Genomic DNA, 22,468 nt, shown 5'->3' with positions numbered 1-22,468 from the left:
ATATGCTTAAGAGCTTGGGACATTCTACATCATTTCATCATATTCTATCTAAAGATCAGTTTCGGTCTGGCTTATCTGGCTTAGCTCATGACTCAGCAAGACAAAGTAAATAAACGAACATTTTTAAAATTTTCTGGAGTATTTAAAAACATTGATCTACGATATCAAGAAATCGCGGTCAAAAATCCGTCGATTGATAGATAATTTTGAAGTTTTAAACATCTCTGACCAAATTTACTTGATTCTCATTTTATCTACGAGTTATACCTTCATTTATAACGTTTATGGCAACGCTTTTTCATATAATTTACTCATCAAACATTTGCATACAGCCCCTTTTCATTCGGTGATATTCGTAACGGTCCTAAGGAAGAAAGGGAAATGTTAAAAGAAACCACATAAAAGAGGTCAGAGCGTAGTAGTTTATTAACCAAGTCTTTGTCCTTCCATTATACTTATTCATTTTTCCAGAATTTTAATGACACAGATCATTTTTGACCATGAATTTTAAGCACGAAAATGATCCTTGCAGTGGTGAGCTGTCATACAAACCATTTTTAATAAAGCAGCGGTAGGTACTCAAGAGCACGTAATAGCAACTTTTGCACTCGATTGTCATGAATTGAGAGAGTGTTTTCTCATAAGACCACCTGTGTTTACACGGCCTATGATAGAGTCACGTAATATTCATGAATATTCAAATTCGGCAAGAAAAGTGCTTTTAAAATTAACAGTAAAGAAACGGGTTTAAAGTCACATTAAAGAAACTAAAACATTCGCCATGCCCCTGATTATGATGAAATTCGATAATCCGTTTCAAACTCAAAGATATGACAATTTCCAAATTACCTATGGAAGAAACAATACATGCCAACGTTAAAATAGGTCTATCCCTATGCATAGCAGGTTGCTTGTCTGATTGTCTGCTTTACTGCTCGTCTCACTTCACTTATCTTCCAGCAGAAAAGGAACGGGTTTAAAGTAGAGTTAAAGAACATTAAGACAATTGCCATTCCGTAGATTAAGAAGAAATTCGAAAATCTCTTTGCACTAAGAAAGATCGCAATTCTCACTGTAAATTGTGGCACATAACAGACAATTAAAGCCAACTGCACCCACAGCGCATTGTAGACTGCCTTTCTGTATCGCGCCATGTTCAGTGCATTTGATCGGCTCGGCTGTTGTTGAGCATGATCTTGTATTTGAGCTCGATGATGACTGAGAGCGCGGAAAATCTTTGTGTACGAGGCGGCTGAGATTACCAAGCAAGATGATATACTTATAAGGGTGTTCCAAAAGGTTATACGATAATTCAGATGAGAGGATGAACCAGCGACTAGACATACAACCCAAAAGATAGCTAGAATGATGTACGTACGCCTTAAAGTTACAATCTCTTTGTATCTCAGTCCCAACAACATGGCAAGAAGTCGGTCAACGCTTATGGCCGACATTGTAAACAGAGAAACTCCACACAAAGTAAAGCCTGTTATGTAGCTTGCCTCCCTCGCGTATCGACAAAGACTCCAATGTTCGTGAACCAAGGACATCCAATAAGTAGCATAGAGAGGATGGGTAACGAGACCAACCAAAAGATCAGTTGTTGCCAGACAGCGATACAAGAGTTTGGATGGCGGATGGAGAGAAGATTCCTTGTGAAGGGCAACAAGGATAAGAGAATTCCCAAGAGTTGCTGTGATGGAGAGGAGAATGTTGACTGCCGAGAATGAAATGGAATGTTGTTTAAACTCACCTACCCAAACCGGACTGCATACCAATCTTTCAAATGTTGTCATCTGTGTTCCACTTCCCGTTATATTTGTTGTCGCCATCATCCTGCAGTCGTTTCCACTCTTTTGCAGTTTATCCTTAGTTACAACGAGGAATAATTCGTCTTTACAACACTCTCCCAGTCAAGATCAGTTTAACCTTAGTTTCTGAATAACAACTGCAAAAAATTAAAATTCATCACTAGCGTCTGACTATGTAAAATGCCCGAACGCTGTGCGGCCAGTTTTTCTGCGCGAATTTGAATTAGTGGTAAGAGGAAAATAAAGCTGTATTTGTGATAGGTTAATTTCGCAATATAACAGAGAAAAAGCGGAAGCTGGATTTAAATATTTTTCAAAAAAATACACTGCCGGAAACTCTCCAAGTCAACATGCCCTAGCCTTTAAATGAAAACATTTTATGTTCTCAAAATTAGCCTGTGTGAGGTTAAAACAAGAACGTGTGGGTACTATACATACTATGCATGCGTTTCCATACATGTTTGATTGATATTGCATACGTTTGATTGTTGTCCATAGAAATGAAATGATCAATTTCTTTAATTTTCTTTTTATATTAGATAGGGTAAGAAAAAGCCTTAGGTGGATTAAATTGTACTTTCATCGCAAAGATATCTTGAATATAAAATTCACTTCAGTCCCTTTACGTTGGTGTCATTTTGATCATAACATAATTTTCAGCCAGTAATGAGTTTTTGTCTACGTTGCTATGGCTTTTATAAGCTCTTTGACAAGAGCTTCAACGTGTTTGACAAGTGGCATTCCTGGGGCAATCTCCATTGAGAGCCTTTTTACTGGTAGTCAACGGCTATGGAGGGCGACTCTACACTGTTTTCCTCGCTTTCATGCAACGTCGCTTGAACAGCCAATAGGAATCGCAAAGATTCTTAAGCGCCCTTTTGCTAATTCCGAAAATAAAAAGGTGCTTTTTTGAGCTGCCGCTGGTTTCCAAAAAGAAAAAAATCGAGTGGTAGACAGTTCCCATAAGACAATTGAAAACCTACCACCTAGTAACTGCTTACATTTAGCCCCGTCACGTGTGACCATGATTACGATCGATCCGTCTTTTTGGAAAAATTCATTTTTGCGTTTATACCAAAGACGACCACAAACGCGGCTGGAAATTAGGTCCAGTGAAATTTCGTAGAAAGTGCTTGTTTAGCCAAATTTTTTTGCGATCTTTACACGAGTCATCATTTTTGTTTTGTTGTAGTTTTACCGAGCCGAGATGAATCGCGGAACGTTTAAAAAAACACTTGACTTATCAGCGCTTAAGTTGCAGTACACCCAAAAGTAATTGCTTTTATTATTCAGATGACTTTTATAAATGGTAATTGATATGAATGGTGATATGGTCTCCATATAAAAGGAAAAAAATAATATATCATTTTGCAGCGCTTCTCGAGTAGCTCTCAGCCTGGGCGGGCTCAGGCCAGGTAGAACTTGCCTTTGATACTGTACAAGAACTAAAAAAAAATCGATGAAATTACAGATTCCAATGCCTTCATAAAGGCCAAATAATTGGATTTAAACTATTGGAACAGCCCTTAAGAAGACAGTATTACTGTCGCCATCCCCTTCCTATTAGAAAAAAGAATATACCAATTAGCTTTTTTTAAAGTTTGATTTCATTTGCGTGCATTCTAGCTTTCAAAATGGTGAGCAGTGGGTCAAACTCTCTCGCTACGAGCCTCGGCGTGAAGAAGAGTGTCGATGAACTCCAGGTCAATATGGACTCTTTCCTCTTAGTTTATTTTGACTTTTATTTTTTCTTCACAGACATACGTCCAGTAAGCAGTTGCAAAATTTAAGCACCGAATAATTCGACAGAATCCCGGAATCCCAAAATATGTATAAGCAACCCGTCTTTTTGCACAGGTGGATCCAAATTGCTTGATAAAATTTTGCCATGAAAATAAGCCTAAAATTTACTGGATTTTTGCGGATGGATATGGTATTGACAGGAATTCATTCAGCGCTCTTATATTTTAACTCAGTTTGCATATTCTCCATACTGTTCTCCATGAATTTCTTAAAGTACAGATAAGGAAGCTGAATATTAACTGCAGCCGTAAAATGGTCAATCAGTTAAAGACGTTATGGCTGATGGCACTAAGGTTTCTCTTTGACACTCAACTTTCGTGAGATTTTCAATAGCTTTCGAAAGATATTTCATTAAATGACTTTGACCTCAACCTTTCATGATAATGTGAGCCCTTGGCTTGGTTATCAGGATGGAAAAATTCTGATGGTCTATCATGGTTTATTTTCTATCTGCATCATACCATCTAGCTAGAAGGGTTGTGTTCCACTTTGCAAGCTGTCTGTTTTTGTCAAACATGGAGCCGACATTCTTCTTTCCATCGTTGTGGCTTTCGACACTCTCGTGTTCCTCAGTCCAAGAGTCTGCTCTGGAAGTGAGTGTGATCGTTTGAAGCCTAGAGCTCCTTCGGTGTCCATAGGCTCCACGGTGCAACGGTTCCGCCTTGCACAATGCCCTTTGGGATCTATTCGCTCGATTTCCTGTGTCTTCTCGAATCCTATTATTTGTAGCAGAGCTTTCCTGTAACGTTTGTTTCTGTAGAAATAGAGGAAGGGATTCGCGAGAGAGTTTATTTGAACCACAATATATACCCATCGTAAGGCCGAATACGTGCGAAAAACTGGTGAGTATGATGCCGAGGTCATGACTACTAGTATCGGAACACTACAGATGAAAGCGGCTATTAACAGCAGAAACGCAGTGAACGCAAGTTTCCTTTCCCTTTTTGCTTTAATCAGAGCACTCAATTGGCTGATTTGACATCTGTTTTGTCTCCGTACAACGATATAAATCATGCCATAAAAATATAACAACGGTAACGTTTCAGTGAGATAGCTGAGGTTAATCGCAAGATCCACCACAAGTAGAACCTCGGGAGAAATTTTACCCAAAACTAATGCTTGATGTAAGGCCATGTATGTAACACTCTCCATCCAGACGATTATAGTATACTTCTTCATCCGTCCTTTTGTGACTAACGCTTTGTACTCTGTCCATTTAACTATCGCCACATACCTCTCCCAAGCTATCAGCAATAAATGACGATAGGAGATAGTATATAAAGTGATCAGTACAGAGACACCAATTTCACTCAACAGATAAATAGTGCTATGTGATACAGTTCCTTGAAGAATCAGGGCATCCACAGTGATTGAAAGAGGCATAGAAACTGCTCCAACTAAAAGATCAGTCACGGCCAAATTAGTAATCAGAATATTAGAGTTTTTCTGTAGCTCTCTTACTTTCTTGATTGCTAAGATCACCAAAATGTTTAGAAATATAATCCATGGACAAGCAACGGCTGTTGCACCAATGGTGAGTTGAAGCGAAAGTGTTTGCTTTAAGTCCCATCTAAATTGCGTTGTGCCTGGGCCAAATGACAATGATTTGGAGGAGTTTTTAAATGCATCCATAAAGTTACTTACATTCATTTTGTTAAACTCCAGTTTTACCACCGTGTGTTTTACGTTCAGACTTGTAGACTGATATCCGTGAAAATAATCTGTTGCGTAGAAAATGGAAGGCCTGCTATGAGAAATAACTGCTGTTACCCCTTTAGTTGCATAAGTTACCTTTTGTGTTTCGTTGAAAAGGCAGTTTCTAATTCGCTAGAGAAACCCATGTTCATCACAAGACTGACTAAAAGCTGTGCGCCCCGTGATTGGTCATGGAATATAATTCGTCAGAACAAACGTGCGTAGGTTGAAACCATTTTCTTTATCAAGAATTTGCCGATACTGCGCTCAATTTTGGACTTTTTAAATTACTAATACTTGTTTTTGCATTAATTTTTAGGAGGTGAACAGTCCGAAGCCGAAAAGAAAATTAATATGAAGCATAATACAAACATCAGTGTCGCAGCAGCCTCTGAATAGGCAGCCGCTTACTTTCCTTAACGAAATTTGATGTTACCATAATCTCTCTATCCATTTCTGAATTAAAATTAAAAAAAAAAAAAAAGGACGCTTGAATCTGTTTGCTAAGCACCATCTGGTGTCAATTTCTTCTGTCCTTTTTTCTCTTCTGAACATCTAGTTGTAAAGTGGAGTCGCTCAGATTCAGGGAGAAGTAAATTTTGGACATGACATGAATATCTGTTGAATAGTCAAAAACTCTGTCGGCAGCTGGTTATTTAAACAATAGCATTTCACACCGATTATATTCCTTTTAAATTAGCAATTGACTACGCACGCATCAAAGTCATAATATGGCCGGTGACATCAAAAAAGACAGTCTACAGTTAAGGATTATGGTGCTGAAATTCGAATTTGGTTGAGAAATAATTTCCTAAAATTTGATTCCCTTTTGAGAATTCCAATTCATTGTTTTCCAGCAAAATTATCCGTATTTAGAAGTGGAGATAACATTACTTAATAAGTAGTTTTCTCGAGCGGAAGGATATCAATAAAATTTGAATACCTTGTGATGAAAATTCAGGTACGGTAATAGAGATCAAGGCCGTCAATAAAGAAATTGTCGAAACAAATCCAAAAATACGACTTTTTTTTGGGCTGCCATATTTTTAACTAATTAGGAATAAACCTTAGAAAACCAAACGTCTGAGATTTCCACCATAATATAATCAAGACTAAATAATCATCCAATCGACAGTGGTTGAGCGTGTCATGTACTCTTATCGACAACGATATTCGTCATCTGTGGATTCATGAGGCGCAGCGTTTTTGAAACGTTTCTTTTGGTCAAGTTCGTAGACATATTAGAGAAGAGTTGTGTCTCGTGCTCCGAACTTTTATTTCTTGTTCGTAACGATGGAATGCACTCGTCAAATGTGAAAAGTTCGCTTCAATGGTCTGCGTGGCTTATTGAAAGCCTAAATGTAATAACTGTCCTAAAAGTAATAAAGTCCTAAATGGAATAACATTTGGATCTAAATGTAATAAAGTCCTAGATGTAATAGACTTTGGTCCTAAATGTAATAAAGTCGTAAATGTAACAACATTTAGTCCTCTAGTGCAATCGTTTAACTCCGCCAGTGCATTGTTGTTATAGCGGAGATCTATATTGAGATGTTGAAGTGACAGCTGTTGCACAAAAACATCCTCCGACCAGTATTCATGTTACATTGCAGGCTCGCTGATATCAATCAGCGTATTTTTATTTGTTAAACTTAAGTCGAAAAGCATTGGCTGCAAACCGTTATACTGATGAACAATTGGCGTCAAAAGATAGCTGGCAAAACAATGGGTAAGCTGACCAATACCTCTCTATATATCACTGGCTCAGACTCTTAAGTACAACAGATTTTGCTAAAATGTGATAACGTATGTCATAAATGAAATTTCAAACTTGGGCAAAGGAGTCCTCCGACTTGTGGGTCGGACAATTTGCAGGCTTGGGTAAAAAGTTTTTGAATCAGGGATATTGCACTTCTAGCCCTCTAAGGCTTCACTACACCTCGGTTATCAGTTCATGTACCGTATAATTATAGGTGCAAACTGTTGAGCTTCCTTTTTTCATTTATTTATTCATCTATTCATTTTCTCCCCTCACGACTGAGAGAAGAGATGAAGATAAAAAATGAAATAAAAACTTGAGATCGACTGTGGAGTATATGTTCTCTCTTGACCAAGCTTATTCGGTCAAGATGGCTGGATATTAACCTCGTTCTTTTTCTGCGTTTTTATGGACCGAGATGAAGTTTGGTAAGTAAATATTTTTGCTGAGTTATTATTTGATTGCAAAACATTACAGTGGTAAAAATTAAAGTTGTTATTTATACGACAGGTGATTGCATTCAATTTGTCTCTCGATTCCTCTTTCGAAATGGCTCACTACAAACTCGAAGAAAATATCTGTAGTACTCACTCGTAGTCTGCATCACAGCTTTAATTGACAACTTATCGAGTGATAACAAGGCCTGTTCGAAGTATTCAGTTAGTGAAACGAAGTGCACAATAAACGGTGCGATAGTCACCGCGAAGCGAAAAAAGGGTGAGGCTTGAGTCGAGTAGGGTTAAAAGAGCGGCATTCAGCCGACCTGACCCGACTCAAACCTTTCCCGTTTTTTCCACTCCTTCGCTGCTATTGTGCCGTGTACCATTTCTCTCCGTTTTACTAAAAAACGCCCGAAAAGGCAAATATGAGCTCTACATATAGAGATATGCTTGACAGCCTGGGAAATTTTAATAATTTCATCACATTCTATTTATTTGGTGTTATCTTCAAAAAGACTTGAATTTAGTCATCATCATCAAAATTTGAGGGATTTCTCACCTCTTCCTGTTGACAACCTCACATCCACTGTGGCTCAAATCTTACCTTTTAATGATGCATGTATTCTCAAGGGTTTAAAAGGTATATTTACCGTATTTGAAATACGCGAAGATCTCAAGTGTCCTTTGGGTCGCAAAACATAACAACATTTCCTCAGAGGTTGGCATGCGAACCTTACATTAAACAGCCATTCTAAAAGAGGAACAGTTGTTTGCCAAAAAGAGATTATGCGACAATTCATCCTGCCGTTTTACACTGAAAGGTCTCAACATAGAACAAAGTGTGAAAAAATGTTACTCAAAAGATCATGAATATTTCAAATATTCACCCAACATCAGACATTTTGTGTGCAAATTATCTCTGATTTTCAGGCGGAATTTTGCTACTGAACAATGCTGATTGTCTTACTTACTTGTTTAACAAATTAGTAAACGAAATTTTGGATATGACATCCTATAACAGGGACAAATTTATACTCTCTGTAACCATTGTTTCAAAAGGAATAATGAAAACATCATTTTACCCTCACCAAAAGCTATTGACAGATGACGAAGTGCTTATGGCAATGCTGTGATCTCTCACATACGAAAGGCAGACTGAAAAATAAAAAGGTTGCAGCGCAGATGTCAATTGGTCAGGAAACAATTTGAAGACTTCCTTTGGATGAAGCTATGGTCACCAACACCATGTTCTCTTAGCCAAGCTTTTGATTTAGTTTTTTTTTTTTGCAATGTACTAGCCTTTTTTTTTCTTTTTCTTTTTTTTTTTTTTCTGCAATAAGGTTTAGCGACTTCATAAAATATTCAATCATTTCATAGGCGCAAGAACAAAGTTATATTAATATTTTTATGTTGTTTGATATTGTTTGCTTAATAAACCTTTAAGTAAGGTTAGTTAGTTTATTTTGTCGAGTCATTATTTGATTGCAAAATATTACCATGGGAAAACTTAAAGTTGTTTTGTATACGACAGGTGATTGCATTCATTTTGTCTCTCGATTCCTTTTTCGTAATAAGTGGCTCCACTACTGACTCGAAGAAAATATATGTGGTAGTCTCTTGCGTTCTGCATCACAACCCTTTTTTTTTTCTTTTTTTTATGACAGCTTATCGAGTGATAACAAAGCCTGCTTGAGGCGTTCAGCCAATAAAACGAAGTGCACAATAAACGGCGCGATAGTCAGAGCGGACCGAAAAAAGAGTGCGGCTTGAGTCGACTCAGGTAAAGAACGGACTTCACCCGACCCTACCCGACCCAAAAGTCCCCTGTTTTATTACTCCACTGCTGCTATTGTGCCGTGTACCATTTCGCTCCGTTTTTGTTTTTGTTTTTTTTACTAAATGAACGCCTGGAAAAGACTAGTAATAACAAAAGCAGCTAAATATGAGCTCTGTATTTAGAGATATGCTTAACAGCCAGGAACATTCTACGTCGTTTCGTTAAATTTTATTTAAAGATCAGTTTCAGCTTGGCCTGCCTAACTTAGCTTAAGACTCAGCAAGACTAAGTAAATAAGCGAACACTTTTAGAATCTTCTGGAGTATTTTAGATATCCAGAAATCGCGGTCCGAAATCATTTCGATTGATAAATAATTTTTAAACTTTTAAACATCACTGATCTACGAGATATACCTTCCGTTATGACATTTATGGCAACGTTAACTTTTTCATATTATTTACTCATCAAAAATTTGCATACAACCTCTACTCATTCCGGCGGATATTTACAACAGCCCTGAGGACGAAAGAAAGCGTTAAAGGACACCACATAAAAGAGATTACACCGTACTAGTGTTTAATCCAAAGTCTTATTCCTTCCATTATACTTATTCCCTTTTTTTCAGAATTTGAAAGACATAAATCATTTTTGATCATCAGATGAAATTCAAGCCCAGAAATGATCCTTTCTGTGTTGAGCTGTCATACAAACCTTTTATAATTAAGAGCAGTGGTAGGTACTCAAGAGCGCGTGTCAGCAGCTTTCGTACTCTGTTGTCATGAAATGAGAGAATATTCTCTTATAAGACCAGCTTTGTGAACACGGTCTGCGATAGAGTTACGTATTCTCCTTAAATATTCGAGTTTGGTAATAAGAATGCTTTTAAAATTGACAGCAAAGAAACGCGTTCAATTTAAAGTCGAATTAAAGAAAGCTAAAACATTCGCCATGCCCCTGATTATGATGAGCTTTCGATAATCGGATTATCTTAAAGATATCAAAACTTACCAACAAGTTAGAGAGGAAACAGCACATGCCAACGTTAAAAGGTCAACCCTTTGCATAGCAGATTGCTTGCCTGATTGTCAGCTTTACTGCTCGTCTCCCCTCACTTATCTTCCAGCAGTAAAGGAACGGGTTTAAAGTAGAGTTAAAAAACACTAAGACATTTTCCATTCCCAGGAATATGAACAAATTCAAAAATCACCTTGTACTAAGAAAGATCACAATTTTTATCATAAAAAGTGGTACATAACAGACAACTAAAGCTAACTGCACCCACAGTGCATTGTACACTGCCTTTCTGTATCGCGCCATGTTCAGTGCATTTGGTTGACTCGGCTGTTGTTGAACATGATCTTGTATTTGAGCCTGATGATGACCGAGAGCGCGGAAAATCTTTGTGTAAGAGGCGATTGAGATCATCAGGAAAGATGGTGTAGCTATAAGGCTGCACCAAAAGGCTATACGGTAATTTAGATGAAAGAATAAACTAGCGACTAAACATACAACCCAAACGATAGCTAAAATGATATACGTGCGCCTCAACGTTACAATCTCTTTGTACCTCATCCCAACATCATGGCGAGAAGTCGGTCCACGCTTATAGCCGTCAAAGTCGATAAAGATACTGAACATAATACATAGTCTGATATGTAGACTGCGGCCCTTGCGTACCGACAAAGGCTCCAGTGTTCGTGAACCATCCAATAAGTAGCATAAAGAGGCTGGGTAACAAGACAAACCAGCAGGGGGAATTTTTGTACTCCACATGGTCTCATCGATTCACGTTTTTCGAAAAAATTGGAACGATATAGAAACAGCTACTTGATATTTATTTCAAAATACCTATCAATGTTTAACTTTTAGGCTGAGCTGGCTTTTAGTTCAAGAACCACAGTAGCAGATTCAGCTGGTGTTTTCACGACTGCAGTGCTCTCTGTTCTGATTTTCGTGGGAATCATTGGAAACTCAATGGTCTGTAGTGTCATACTAAAACATCGAGGTATGAGGTGGGCATAAACCGTGAACCAAAATCAATGTTTTATTTGCTTCTAAATGAAACGTTTGTTTATGATGTTCCAGCTCTTTCTAACATCATTAGACCTATGGTCAACTTACAGAAGACAAAAGAGTCAATTGCTTTTGATTTATTTCTTCACCTCCTCAGAGTTTCCATCAACTATCTTTTTGTGGACTTGGCTATGGCAGATATCATGTTTCCTACGTTTATCGCCCCGCAGTACATCTTGAGTCAGACGTTCACCCGTCCTGATGCAAGTTGTTAACTGGTGGGAATCCTCCGCGTGAATAGGAACGGTATCTTCCGTGTTTACTTCGGTAAATATTTCGATCGAACGTTACTATGAAGTGATGTATCCTCTCAGCAACAAAGGAAATCTGTCTGAATGCAAACTCGTGGTAAGTGACGTGCTGAGGAAGAACGCTTTTAAACTCTTTACAGTAGTCAATCAACTCAGTTAGTAATACTAAATTACCCCATTATACTCTCTCATTGACGCAACACGAAAGTTTTTTAGAAACATACTCCCTTTAGACATATGTTCACTCATCAGTAACCTAGGCATATTCGGATATTTCACTAGGGCCGCGCAAATTAATATTAACATGATTATTAAAAATCTAATTTTTCAGTTCTCTGTTTCTGATTTTCGTTAAGTTAAAGCCGATCAAACTAATCGGGTTCTCGTTTGAGTTGGTATAACATATATGAATGTCCTTCATCAGTGCGCTTTAAAAAAACAAACAAACAAACAAACAGAAAAGAAAAAAACAAAACAAAACAAAACAAAAATATTTTTTCGAAGAATGTACAGGTTTCTGCTTTTTAGTGAACGGAAGTCCAATTATTAAAAAGAATAACCAGTCTTGACCTTATCATTACTTTGTAAACTTTATTGTTCTTCTTAAGTTTGCGGAAAATAATCTTCCATTAGTAAGTTCATCGTTGTAATAATCTGAGGGTATCGCGAGTAAACTTTCCCTGACATGTTTGCGAGAAGCAGGTGTTCTATCGTTGGAAAACTTTTTCCCACGGTTTAAGTCATAAGTGTTTTCAATAGAGTCGATTGGTGTATGACGCTGAAAATTAAAAATAATTCATATCCACTTCTTTTGTAAATGTTTCTGATGTCCTTGCTATTATCACTGAAAATAAAAAAAGGAAAAAGAAAAGCGTTGAAAACTTTAGTTTGTTGATTCTATGTAGACGGTTTAGTTTATTCATACAAAATTCAAATTTTGAGCGGAAAGGTGTGATCTGGTTTTGATAATTGTTTTAATACAGCGTACTATTTTAAACATAGAAATTTCAATAACAAGGCAATTCTATGGCTTAAAAGTTGATGCAATACCTTTGTTTCGCGCCTTTTTTAATTTTTTTTTTGTCCGATAGAAGTGAACCGGGCAATATCGCACTGTAATCCTTGTTTGTCACAAATGTTAATTTTCTTAACGGATGTGTGCGAGTTTACATTTAATGCAAACTTTTCGTGACATGTTTACACTTAATGCTTTTCATATGTCTGCATAAAACAACACTTTGTAATTAAGTCTCAATTTCATGCTAAAATGATTATAACTTCTCGATATTTAAACTCAGATAGAATCAATTTCTTGGGCTCTTCCTGTTATGTTGACCTTTCCTTAAGCTTAAAAAAATAAGTGTAGGAGCCGTAAGCCTTTTTTTTTTTTCGATAACAGGATGGTCATGGAGTTTGAATCAACTCATGTAGTGATCACTACCGTTCTCTTACTACTTGTCGATATTGACATCGCCGACAATATACTTGTTTGTTTGATTATCAAAAGGAATCTTCAAGCGAGGTATGTGCAGGATGTGAAAATCATGAAACAAGTTCATTTACTCCCAAATTTTAGGAATAAAGGTTGAGAGGTCGTCTCTCGCACAGTTCCATCCATGTACTTTCGTTGCATTAAGAATTAAAACTCTCGTATGTATAGCTTTTTGAACACGCTTTTTGCTTTAAAGAATCACCATCAATTACCTGCCTGTGAACCTGGCTTTCTCCAATATTCTGTTCGCAACCTTCATTACACCAAAGGTTATCGTCAGCCTCAATCTAAGGAAGCCAAATGGAGTAGCAGGTTTAGTCCTTTGTAAACTGCTGACCGGAGGGAAGCTGGCTTGGATTCCCGGAATTAATTAAGCTGTTACTTTGGTGGCGATCTCCTTTGAAAGATATTTCACAGTGGTTTATCCGCTTGACTGAAATAGAAAACAATCTACACAATGTGGTTTAAGCCTAATGGCAACAATCCATTAAACTGTCAACAGCAAGTAATTTCTTATTGCATATTTCTGGTTTTTTTTTGTTTTTTGTTTTTGTTTTTTTGTTGTTTTTTTTTTTTTTCACGCGTAGTGCATACCTTATATTGAGCTTTTTCGCTGGCAGAGCCTTGGCAAGAGAATAGTTCCCTCAGCTTTTAGTCATGTTTTACACAAGAAAACTTTTTTACCAAACGTACATACCTCACTTTTTTCATCTGTGGGTAGACAGAAATAAGCAAAGAGGAAAAGGAGGAGGAATCGTTGGTAAACGTTCAGCTTGAAAGTAAATCTGCTTAATCTTGCGTAGTTTGTGAACAAATGCTTGGTAAAAATTTTCACATAACAGTCAAAAGACAAGTTAAAGGAAAAAAAAAACAGATAAAATTCTCTCCTCTTGTCATTTTCCATCTTCTTATTTTCTCAACTTTAAGGCAAATTTTTTCACAAAAAATAAAACCTTGAAGGAATTATAGAGAATATTGTTGTTTTCCTTTTAATGGCCATCTTATAAAAGCGCAATTTATGACTGGAATGATTATTTCTTTTCTTTATTTTCAGAATGTGCTGAGGATTCGAAAACCGGCGTCATTTTGACGAATGCCAGAGCATTTCTAAAGGTAAAAGGAACAGTGTATCGACATAAGATCGATCATAAGTTAGATACGGTCAACTTAAAAACAAATTATTTTGCAGTTGTTTTACTCATTTGTAAGCTAGTCCGTATTCTTTTGGTTCAGGTTTGTAAGCGATCGTTACTCCCCAAATTAAACGGTTGAAGCTCTTTTTTGCGTCAATCTCACACCACATTCGTCCTCTTCTTGTTTGTTATAAACTGAATGGAGCGAGTTGGTTATTTGACAACAAGAGAAGTGCTTCTTCTCTTCCTTTAGCTTCTTTCCATTACTTAATCCTTATCTTATTTCATTGTCTGCTGTTACTGCTGAGCTGTATCGGATGACATCGCGGGCCTTCAGCACCTTAGTTAAGTGCAAAAACTTCAAACATCCTTTTATTGTTAACTGTTTCGATTGTTTTCTCATGTAAATTAAAACAAATAGGTACGTAGTACGTAAATGTTTCTGCTGTTACTGTCACATGGTGTGGAAACTAAACCCTGTAAAGGATCACAAGATCTTTTTAACATTAATTCTAGGTTCACAGCTTTGGCAAAATTTTAAAATTAATAATTAGTTGTCCTTCCTTGATGATTTTTTAGCAATAATTTTTCTAATATTTTTTTTTTCTGGGAGCACATTTGATGGTGTGAAATGGAAAATAGAAGGTCCCAATAACTGGAAAATTAAGAGAATTTAGCAAACGAAACTCACTGAGGTAGATTACCACTACAAGCCTACTACAATGGTTTTATCGATAGACAAATTTGTGAAGATTAAGCTTACTAACTTGCAGCAGTTTCTCATCAGTAATTCGCAATATTTCTTTGATGAATGTAAAAAAATTCGATTGGAACGCGACGCAAGTTGTTAACTGGCTTGATATTCACAGCTTGAACACAAATTTTTAAGGTTACTTCCCACCTTCGCGGTGTCCTTCGGGAAAAAGTTCGCAAGCGCACTAGTTTCAGTAACATCCTAGCAAACTGTATATCAGAATAAACCTTAATGGCTGCAGTCTACGATGAAAATATAATTTAAGCAACTCTTCTTTTAAGGAAGTGTCAGGAGCCAGTAAGGCGTGAAACAAGCGAGGGTTCTTCTGTTGAATTTATCGGATGAATTTATTGGATGCCGCAGCACGAGCAAAATGGCTGACAGTCTTATTTACAAGGCATCAATAAATTAAAGTATATCAGGCTTTTTCGATATACTTCCTGGTTGCCTAGATATCGGCATCTAAATTTGGAGTAGCTAAAAATATGCGAGGCGTGTTGCGTAAATGGACTCCACGGGAAAAATATTTCAAATATCAAAATTTCCTAACACGCTTTCATTTGTCACTATTTCTGGAATGTTTAGACGCAATTTTACGAGAATCCCAGAAATCTATATACCCTATAAATTCATTTGAAGTGGTTGTATTCCACCCAAGATCAAACAAGATATTTTAGCTCATAAAGGTTCACAAACAACTCGCGCCACGCCAGGAGATTATCTCGCCCCCTGAAACCGCAAATGAATGGGAGAACAGGACCTTCTGGCGTCAATGACGATGAACCAAGATTTCCTGCAGCTGGGACAAGGAGCCTATTGCAAACACGATTTTTGTGTGTGTGTTTTGCTTTGTTTTTTCATCTCAATCGCTCAGTGGGGCGTTGGGGAAGACAACACATCAATGAACGGTACCTTCTTCCGCCTTTGATTTTTCCATAGGAAAGATTTTTTCAAAAGCAAAAAATTCCTCATGTTAATTGTATAAAGTGCGCGATGTAAACAAAATATGGAAATAACACAAAAATCGAGCCTCAACATGAGCGGTTGCCGCGAAACTTCCGCCAGATTCGAGATCATCACACCTTTCTGATTTCTAACTTTTGTTTGAAAAAAACTCGGTTTCTTTTGAAGATTTCAGAAAATTTTCCAATAGAAACGTCAGGTTGAATGTTTGAATTCAGTTTATCCAAGTAAACCAAAAAGCCGATTTTTTCGGCCTCTGAAGATGGGAAGTAACCTTAAGAGACAAAGTTAGATAAAATGATTACTAAAGCCACATAACTTTGAAAATTAACCCGATTTGGAGAAAAAAATTCTGAAGTTCTAAAGCGTTGTTCCTTTTGAATTAAATTACCGCTTATAATGTCCGCGGCCGAGAAATAATCCGAAAGATGAGGGATGTTTAACCGCAAAACGCAATACTAAAATGCAGGTAACCTGTCTCCAACCATATCTTTTATTATCGTATTAATATTATAAGCAACAGCCTTCGCAAGAGAAAAAGGCTTAAGATTCCTTTTTAAACAAACAAATGGCATAAACGGCTGCCGATATGATAGTTGGGTTGAAAATCTAACTTTGTTTTTATTACTCTATTTATAATTATTAAAACTTACAATCTATTGGCGTACGCCAGGAAGGCCGCATAGGCGTTCTCTTAAGATAGGTTTTTGAAACTTACTCTGGCTTCAGTCCTCGTCTGCTAAGTTGCGCAAAAAGACTTGAGATGTTGGACAGCATTTCGTTTTTTTCGCCTACCCTTCGGTAAAGTTTCTTTCCCTTTTTAATTATAACTGTCGCGCGACTGTCAACGTAAGTTGAATTGTTAATGCACGAAACGTCTACGTTGACAGGAGCAATGGTTCGCTTTTAATGCACCTTGTAAAATCTTGTCAGAAAATCACTTCGTAAATAAAACATTCAGCTTTAATCCAATGCTCTTTTTCAAACTTTCTCAACGATCTTTGTCTGGGTAATGTAATGTACACTCGCTTTGACATATTGCATGGGATAATACATAAGAGTACCACCAGCTGATTGCATTAATTTTAAAGTTTATGTCATTAGTAACCATGGCTGTCTATTTTTGAGAATAAAATAAACGCAAATGGTAAACAATTAGTCTACTGAGCAAGACTTTCCACTGCATGATCTCTAACGCTTCAGCCATATGGTGTTCTCTCCCTTAAGTTTACTCTGAATCAGGTAGGTGCTACACCTCCTCGCTCTTGATTCGGCATGTGCTTAATTCTGCTCTATTAACATGTCGGCAATATCTATATTCGACCCACGCTCTTTTTTTTTAAATTTCCTTATTGTTGTTTTGCATGAAGCATCTAAGATATTGATACAAAGAAGGATAGTTAATTTGCTAATCAGTCATGAAATTACGGTAAAGACACCTAGTTGGATTATTGATACCTACTTTCGCGCGCCTTATCAAATCACCTTGTTTTGAGAACAGTAATTGTCAACTTTCTCTGCGAAAATTTACACATGCAGTTGGATAAATTTACAAGTCGTTTCCGACTTTTCTGAGAAGTTGTCATCGTCTCAATCTAAACGTAAAAGTCCAGATAGCAATTTTTTGTAATGGCCCCTCTTTGTTCAACATTGTAGCCCACATATCAACGGCTTGGCCCGTTTTAAACGTATTATCAAGCGCAGATTCTTGTCAGTATACTTTCATTAATCTTATTCATGTTTTTATAGTCAACGCGTCTGAGCTAGGCGTAAATTGGTATTGCACGATGTTGTTCGTATAAAAGGGTTAAATTAATTCCCCGCTATTTGGCCACAAGCCTTTTTTTTGGGAAGTGGAAGACATCGTCGAATTGGCTGGATCCTTAACGGATTTGTCTGAATTATTTGGTTTTAAGACTACTCTATCTCGATATTTAACAGGTAAGACGTTCCTACTGTTATTCAATGATATGGTTAAAATGTTGCGATAATCTTATGACGTTTGCATTCAAATGAACAGAACTTAGATCAGCTGTGTTTTTATTGGGAAAAATTGGACCAAAAAACGGGTAAAAGCATAGCAAATGTTGACTTCAATAAAGAACCGCGGAATGAGTCTCTTTTTCTCGTTAATTATTTTGTACTTTTTCTATTTCCACTTGATATTTAGTTGAAACTCGGAAGTTGAAAGGTTTCTATTTCTCAGACCGTCCTTATCTATAGCGAAGTGATCGTGTTCATTCTCGAAATGGCACCAACTTTAGGAGAAAATTATGCGGGTTGTTTGCAAAGTGCTAACTCAGCGTCCGTTTTACATTTAATGATAATTTTTTTGGCAGAGAACTAACTCTTGAGTCACGATGGTCAAGTACGAGGTTTCTTCTATTGTGATTACCACTGTGTTCTTGGTCCTCGTCGTTTTGGTCGTCACTGGCAATATAGTTGTTTGTTTGATTATCAAGAGAAGTCGGCAAATGAGGTATGTCGCCGGTAACGATCGAACAGTAAATTGGATACGTTTTTATGCAGTTAGATTGAGACCTGTGCTTGTAGATTTATTGCTTACGATTATAAAATATATACTTTAAAATTCTGCCAACATCATTATCATCATGTCTACCTTTTGTTTGACTCTGAAGGACTCCCATAAACTATTTACTCGTGAACCTGGCTGTCTCCGATATTCTGTTTGCGACGTTTATTGCACCAAAACTTATTTTCGGCTTGAATTTGAGCCACCCAGAGGGAGCAACAGGTTCCATCCTCTGCAAGTTGATGACTGGTGGAAATTTTGCTTGGATTCCTGGAGTTTCTTCTGTTGTTACTTTGGTTACGATTGCCGTGGAACGATATTATACTGTAGTACATCCAATGGATCCAAATAGAAAAATGACTAAGCATAAGCTGAAGGTGAGTTATGGTATAAATTGGTGGCGCACTGGAGGAGGGTGATTTCTATGCATCTTTATTTACCTTTGTACTATTGCAAAGTGTTTTTTTTTTTTTTTTTTTATTCGCGTATACTATCGTTGCGCTGTTCTCGTAAACTTAGCAATGCCACTTAATAGCAGAATAAATGATGATGGTTATACAGGCTATGAAAAGTGATTAGTTTCACGAAAGCAATCATCATGGGGTAATAAAGAGGATCTCACGTCAAAGTGAGATAAAATTAATCATTTTCTCAGTTCAACAGAGACAGCGCCGGAAATTTGGCGTCGGTGGCGCATAATAAGTGAAAATGCAGTTTGGCCGCGAGAGCGCACGCGTGCAAAGAAGTGACATATTAACTGAGAAACGATATGTTTTTTGTTGTTAGTCGTGCCCAAAAAAACACTCACTTACACGTTTTCCTTTCACTTACCTTTCCAGGTGATCCTTCTTTGTTCTTGGATATTCTCGGTGATTTTCAATATACCTCTCTTTCTTGCCCGTACTTATAAGAGGGAAGATGGAAAAAACCACTGTGTGCTAAGCTGGCCCAAAAAGTGGATGTCCACAGCCAATTGTTATGCATGGTTGTTCCTGGTTGTTGCAGCTGTTGGTTTGATGATTACTCTTTACTCTCAAGTCGTGCTTCCTTTATGGTTGAAACCAAAGAGTTGCGTTCCTTTAAGCTATAAGCAACAAGTAAGTCAAAATGTATTTCATTAATAATACATTGTATAATGATGGCGGCATGGAAACTTGCGTTTTTCTGCGCTTCTCGCCGTCGGTTTCTTTTACCTCAAAATTCTCATCTTTTACACTTTTCGCGACATTTCCCTCACACTAACGGAAGAAATTTCAGCAGTGCGTGCATGCTACTTGTAATTTGCACTCATGTTACAACTTTGCATTCGTATTATATAAAGAACCGAACTCGTTTTCAGCCAATCAGACGCGGGTAATTTTTTATATATACTCGTTATAACTGACCTGTTCACATTTGGGAACTCGAACGCTTTATTCTTCATTTTAATCAGATGATCCACATCTCAGTGACCCTATCTGTGCGTCTCTTAATAATCGATAGCCCAATTGTAGTCATTCTTCTATAAGATCACCCTCTATGAAAATATGATATATATATATATATATATATATATATATATATATATATATATATATATATATATATCATTTTGAACAAAAACTAGATTAAATGAAAACGTCAAGCAAAGGACGGGATTAATAAAAGTAGGAATTCTCTCATAGATAACAAATACACCTGCTTTGATTTTGCTGAAAAGAAGCCTTGAAGATAAATCAAGAGATTGATTGTCAAAATTTAATCAGAATGACTATCTTTGTCTTTTTTATTTACAGGGTGTGATCAGGGTGCGAAAACGAATCACCATGATGGTCATAACAGTCAGTGTCATTTTTGCGATTTGTTGGGGAGCAGAGTCAGTTGAATACGTTTTAAGGACTACTACTACCCTTAAAATCACGTTTGTACACATTGCCATTGTCGACATATTGGTGTTGTTCAATTCAGCCGTCAATCCTTTGGTGTATGGCCTCCTGAACCATCAGTTTAGACAAAAGATCAGGGAAGTGATTTGCGGCACACGCGCTGTAGTACCTAGGCAAAGGACTATAACTATCGAGGAAAATACCAGTATAGAGACTAAGCTTTAGTTGGTAGCATAGTTGACTTTATTGATTAGAAAATAGAAAGTTGTGTCAAGGAGTAGTGTCTTAGAGCTAAAGATTATTTGTACATTAAACGAATGAAGAGTACTTATGGTGCCTTTTGTATACTCAGGATTTCTCGCAATTGCTACATGACATATGAAATGTAGACATCAGCTTAGAAGTCATCCTGAAAATTCGGAGATCTTGAGCAAAAAATTCAACTATTTACCCGAATATGTCATTGTTATGTCGTTTCTTCTCTTTTAAAACGAGTAATAATTACGGAGAAGAAATATTACCAGGAAATCATCTGTGCGTGCACATTCTGTGATGATGCATGTTTGATATTCAATTGAAGTAGTGAATTTTCAATTTTTAATGTACATCTAGATTCTTTAAGTTGGTAAAATCTGTAAATACACCACACGAACTATCATTATACAAAGATATAAAATATGCAACACTCGGATAAAATGAATAAAGAAATTCGGATAGTACTTTCTTAACTGTATACTATAAAATATGAGAATATAAAATAAAAGTGCCTTGTGATTGTTAACTAAATAGGAAAGTAACTTAGAGTTAAAACAGCCAAGGAGTTTGACTCAACTATTTCCACGGGTAGTTCATTTCATAATCTTATGGTCTTTGAGGAAAGGAATAAAAATAAACGTTTTTTGTCGCCATACCTTGCCTACATTTGAAACGATGACTACCTCGAGTTCTTACTTCATAATAGGGTTATAAATAGCTATTTACATCAATGGTGACACAAGATGAGTGTTTTTACTTTGGTGGCTATTTTGCTCCTATTTGAGTTACATTTGAGTTCAATACTACCAAGTTGGCATGGATTTAGGAAGAGTACATCGACTTTGGCTTAAACATAACTTTGGCCTCCAAACAAACCATTCAGGCAGGACTTGAGGCGGCCGTAAATCGTTCTCGGCGTGGCCTTGTTCGTTCTGCCATCTTTTCTAGATCCTCAAAGGATGCTTTCCAGCAACTTCTTCTAATCTTATTTTCGTTCGGTGGAAATATTGTAAGCAATTCAGGTCTTCAGTATAAGCATCCTCGCGGTGTATGTACCACACCCGTTAAAAGTAACCAAAATGGAATCCAATGTGATATGTGCGATGTCTGGTTCCATGCAAAGTGCGATGTAAAGTGCCATGCTGTTGACTTGGTTATGTTCATTCATATGTTTATAGATATGTTCAAACTGCGAGTTCCTCAACTTCTCTGACTCGTTTTAATGATTCGATCGATTCTCTCGCTTTCACCACTACAGGAAACGCTGACTGATTCAGAAACACCGCTGCGAAACTTTCATTAGACGTACCACAAAAACAGCAACAAACATAAACATCAGTCGAAAGCTAAAAACTGCAAATTGACCGGCCTTCTGTTAGACTGTCAAAGCATATACAGCTATTTCAATTTACGTTGTCGGATCAAAGCCTCAAGCCTACAAGACAAGACCGAAGGGGAATATGGGATCTTAATGAATAATTATCAGCAAAATTAACAATGCCTCGTCCATACAGCGAAGATCTCCGATGTATTTTCAGCCTCCATGTCCATCTTGCGCCGACAACCCCGAAAGCGTAAAATTAATTCTAATCTACCCATACCGCCTTTCGGTCTTGTCCCGTACCCTTGAAGCTTTGATCCGACAACGTAAATTGAAATAGCTGTATAACAAAATCGTGGATATGCTTGCCATCGTCGAGGAATACAAGACAAAGATAAAACTTGGTAATGAATCCTTGAAAGATGATAACCATGGAGGTGTTGTTTAATATTCCATATTGACTCGAAACTTGTAAGAAATTTGTCGAAATCTGCAAGGGACATTGTCTGTGAATATACGAAAATCGTATATGCGAACTTCGA

The 22,468-nt window shown here is 37.1% G+C and overlaps 3 protein-coding genes and 1 long non-coding RNA gene across 5 annotated transcripts; 1 reads left to right on the top strand and 3 right to left on the bottom strand.

Moving 5' to 3' along the window:
* Nucleotides 1–409: 409 nt before the first annotated feature.
* LOC113668941 (melanocortin receptor 5-like) lies at nt 410–2,017 on the bottom strand. The gene has a single exon (XM_089188520.1). The coding sequence runs from the start codon at nt 1,833–1,835 to the stop codon at nt 894–896; it is 942 nt and encodes a 313-aa protein (XP_089044646.1). The 5' UTR covers nt 1,836–2,017; the 3' UTR covers nt 410–893.
* Nucleotides 2,018–2,986: 969 nt separating this feature from the next.
* LOC149037858 (5-hydroxytryptamine receptor 1D-like) lies at nt 2,987–6,459 on the bottom strand. The gene has a single exon (XM_089188518.1). It carries the CDS (start codon nt 5,262–5,264, stop codon nt 4,083–4,085), a length of 1,182 nt encoding a protein of 393 aa, XP_089044644.1. The 5' UTR covers nt 5,265–6,459; the 3' UTR covers nt 2,987–4,082.
* Nucleotides 6,460–11,421: 4,962 nt separating this feature from the next.
* LOC149037857 (uncharacterized) lies at nt 11,422–13,455 on the bottom strand. The gene is made up of 2 exons (XR_016181410.1): nt 13,315–13,455; nt 11,422–12,454 (listed from the first exon to the last, which is right to left on the bottom strand). It is a non-coding gene; the product is annotated as an uncharacterized LOC149037857 (long non-coding RNA).
* Nucleotides 12,548–21,258, top strand: LOC113668905 (mu-type opioid receptor-like). 2 transcript variants are annotated; one of them, XM_089188517.1, is made up of 7 exons: nt 12,548–13,607; nt 14,157–17,194; nt 17,702–17,893; nt 18,292–18,431; nt 18,592–18,862; nt 19,325–19,582; nt 20,261–21,258. In XM_089188517.1, exons 4-7 carry the CDS (start codon nt 18,313–18,315, stop codon nt 20,573–20,575), a joined length of 963 nt encoding a protein of 320 aa, XP_089044643.1. In that variant the 5' UTR covers nt 12,548–13,607; nt 14,157–17,194; nt 17,702–17,893; nt 18,292–18,312; the 3' UTR covers nt 20,576–21,258. The 2 variants fall into 2 exon arrangements, with proteins under 2 accessions (XP_089044643.1, XP_089044642.1); XM_089188516.1 differs by having other exon boundaries at nt 14,157–17,893.
* The last annotated feature ends 1,210 nt before the right edge of the window (nt 21,259–22,468 follow it).

Source organism: Pocillopora damicornis, chromosome 11, assembly GCF_964200805.1.
Source record: "Pocillopora damicornis chromosome 11, jaPocDami1.2, whole genome shotgun sequence".
Lineage (NCBI taxonomy): Eukaryota > Metazoa > Cnidaria > Anthozoa > Scleractinia > Pocilloporidae > Pocillopora > Pocillopora damicornis.
Note: the sequence above shows the minus strand (reverse complement) of the source record. Positions and strands in the feature narration are given on the sequence as shown.

Coding starts and splice junctions, on each gene's coding strand:
- LOC113668941 (XM_089188520.1), bottom strand. CDS start 1,835: ATGATGGCGACAACAAATATAACGGGAAGTGGAACACAGATGACAACA.
- LOC149037858 (XM_089188518.1), bottom strand. CDS start 5,264: ATGAATGTAAGTAACTTTATGGATGCATTTAAAAACTCCTCCAAATCA.
- LOC113668905 (XM_089188517.1), top strand. CDS start 18,313: ATGGTCAAGTACGAGGTTTCTTCTATTGTGATTACCACTGTGTTCTTG. Junction 18,432..18,591: donor AAGAGAAGTCGGCAAATGAG/GTATGTCGCCGG, acceptor TTGACTCTGAAG/GACTCCCATAAACTATTTAC. Junction 18,863..19,324: donor TGACTAAGCATAAGCTGAAG/GTGAGTTATGGT, acceptor TTACCTTTCCAG/GTGATCCTTCTTTGTTCTTG.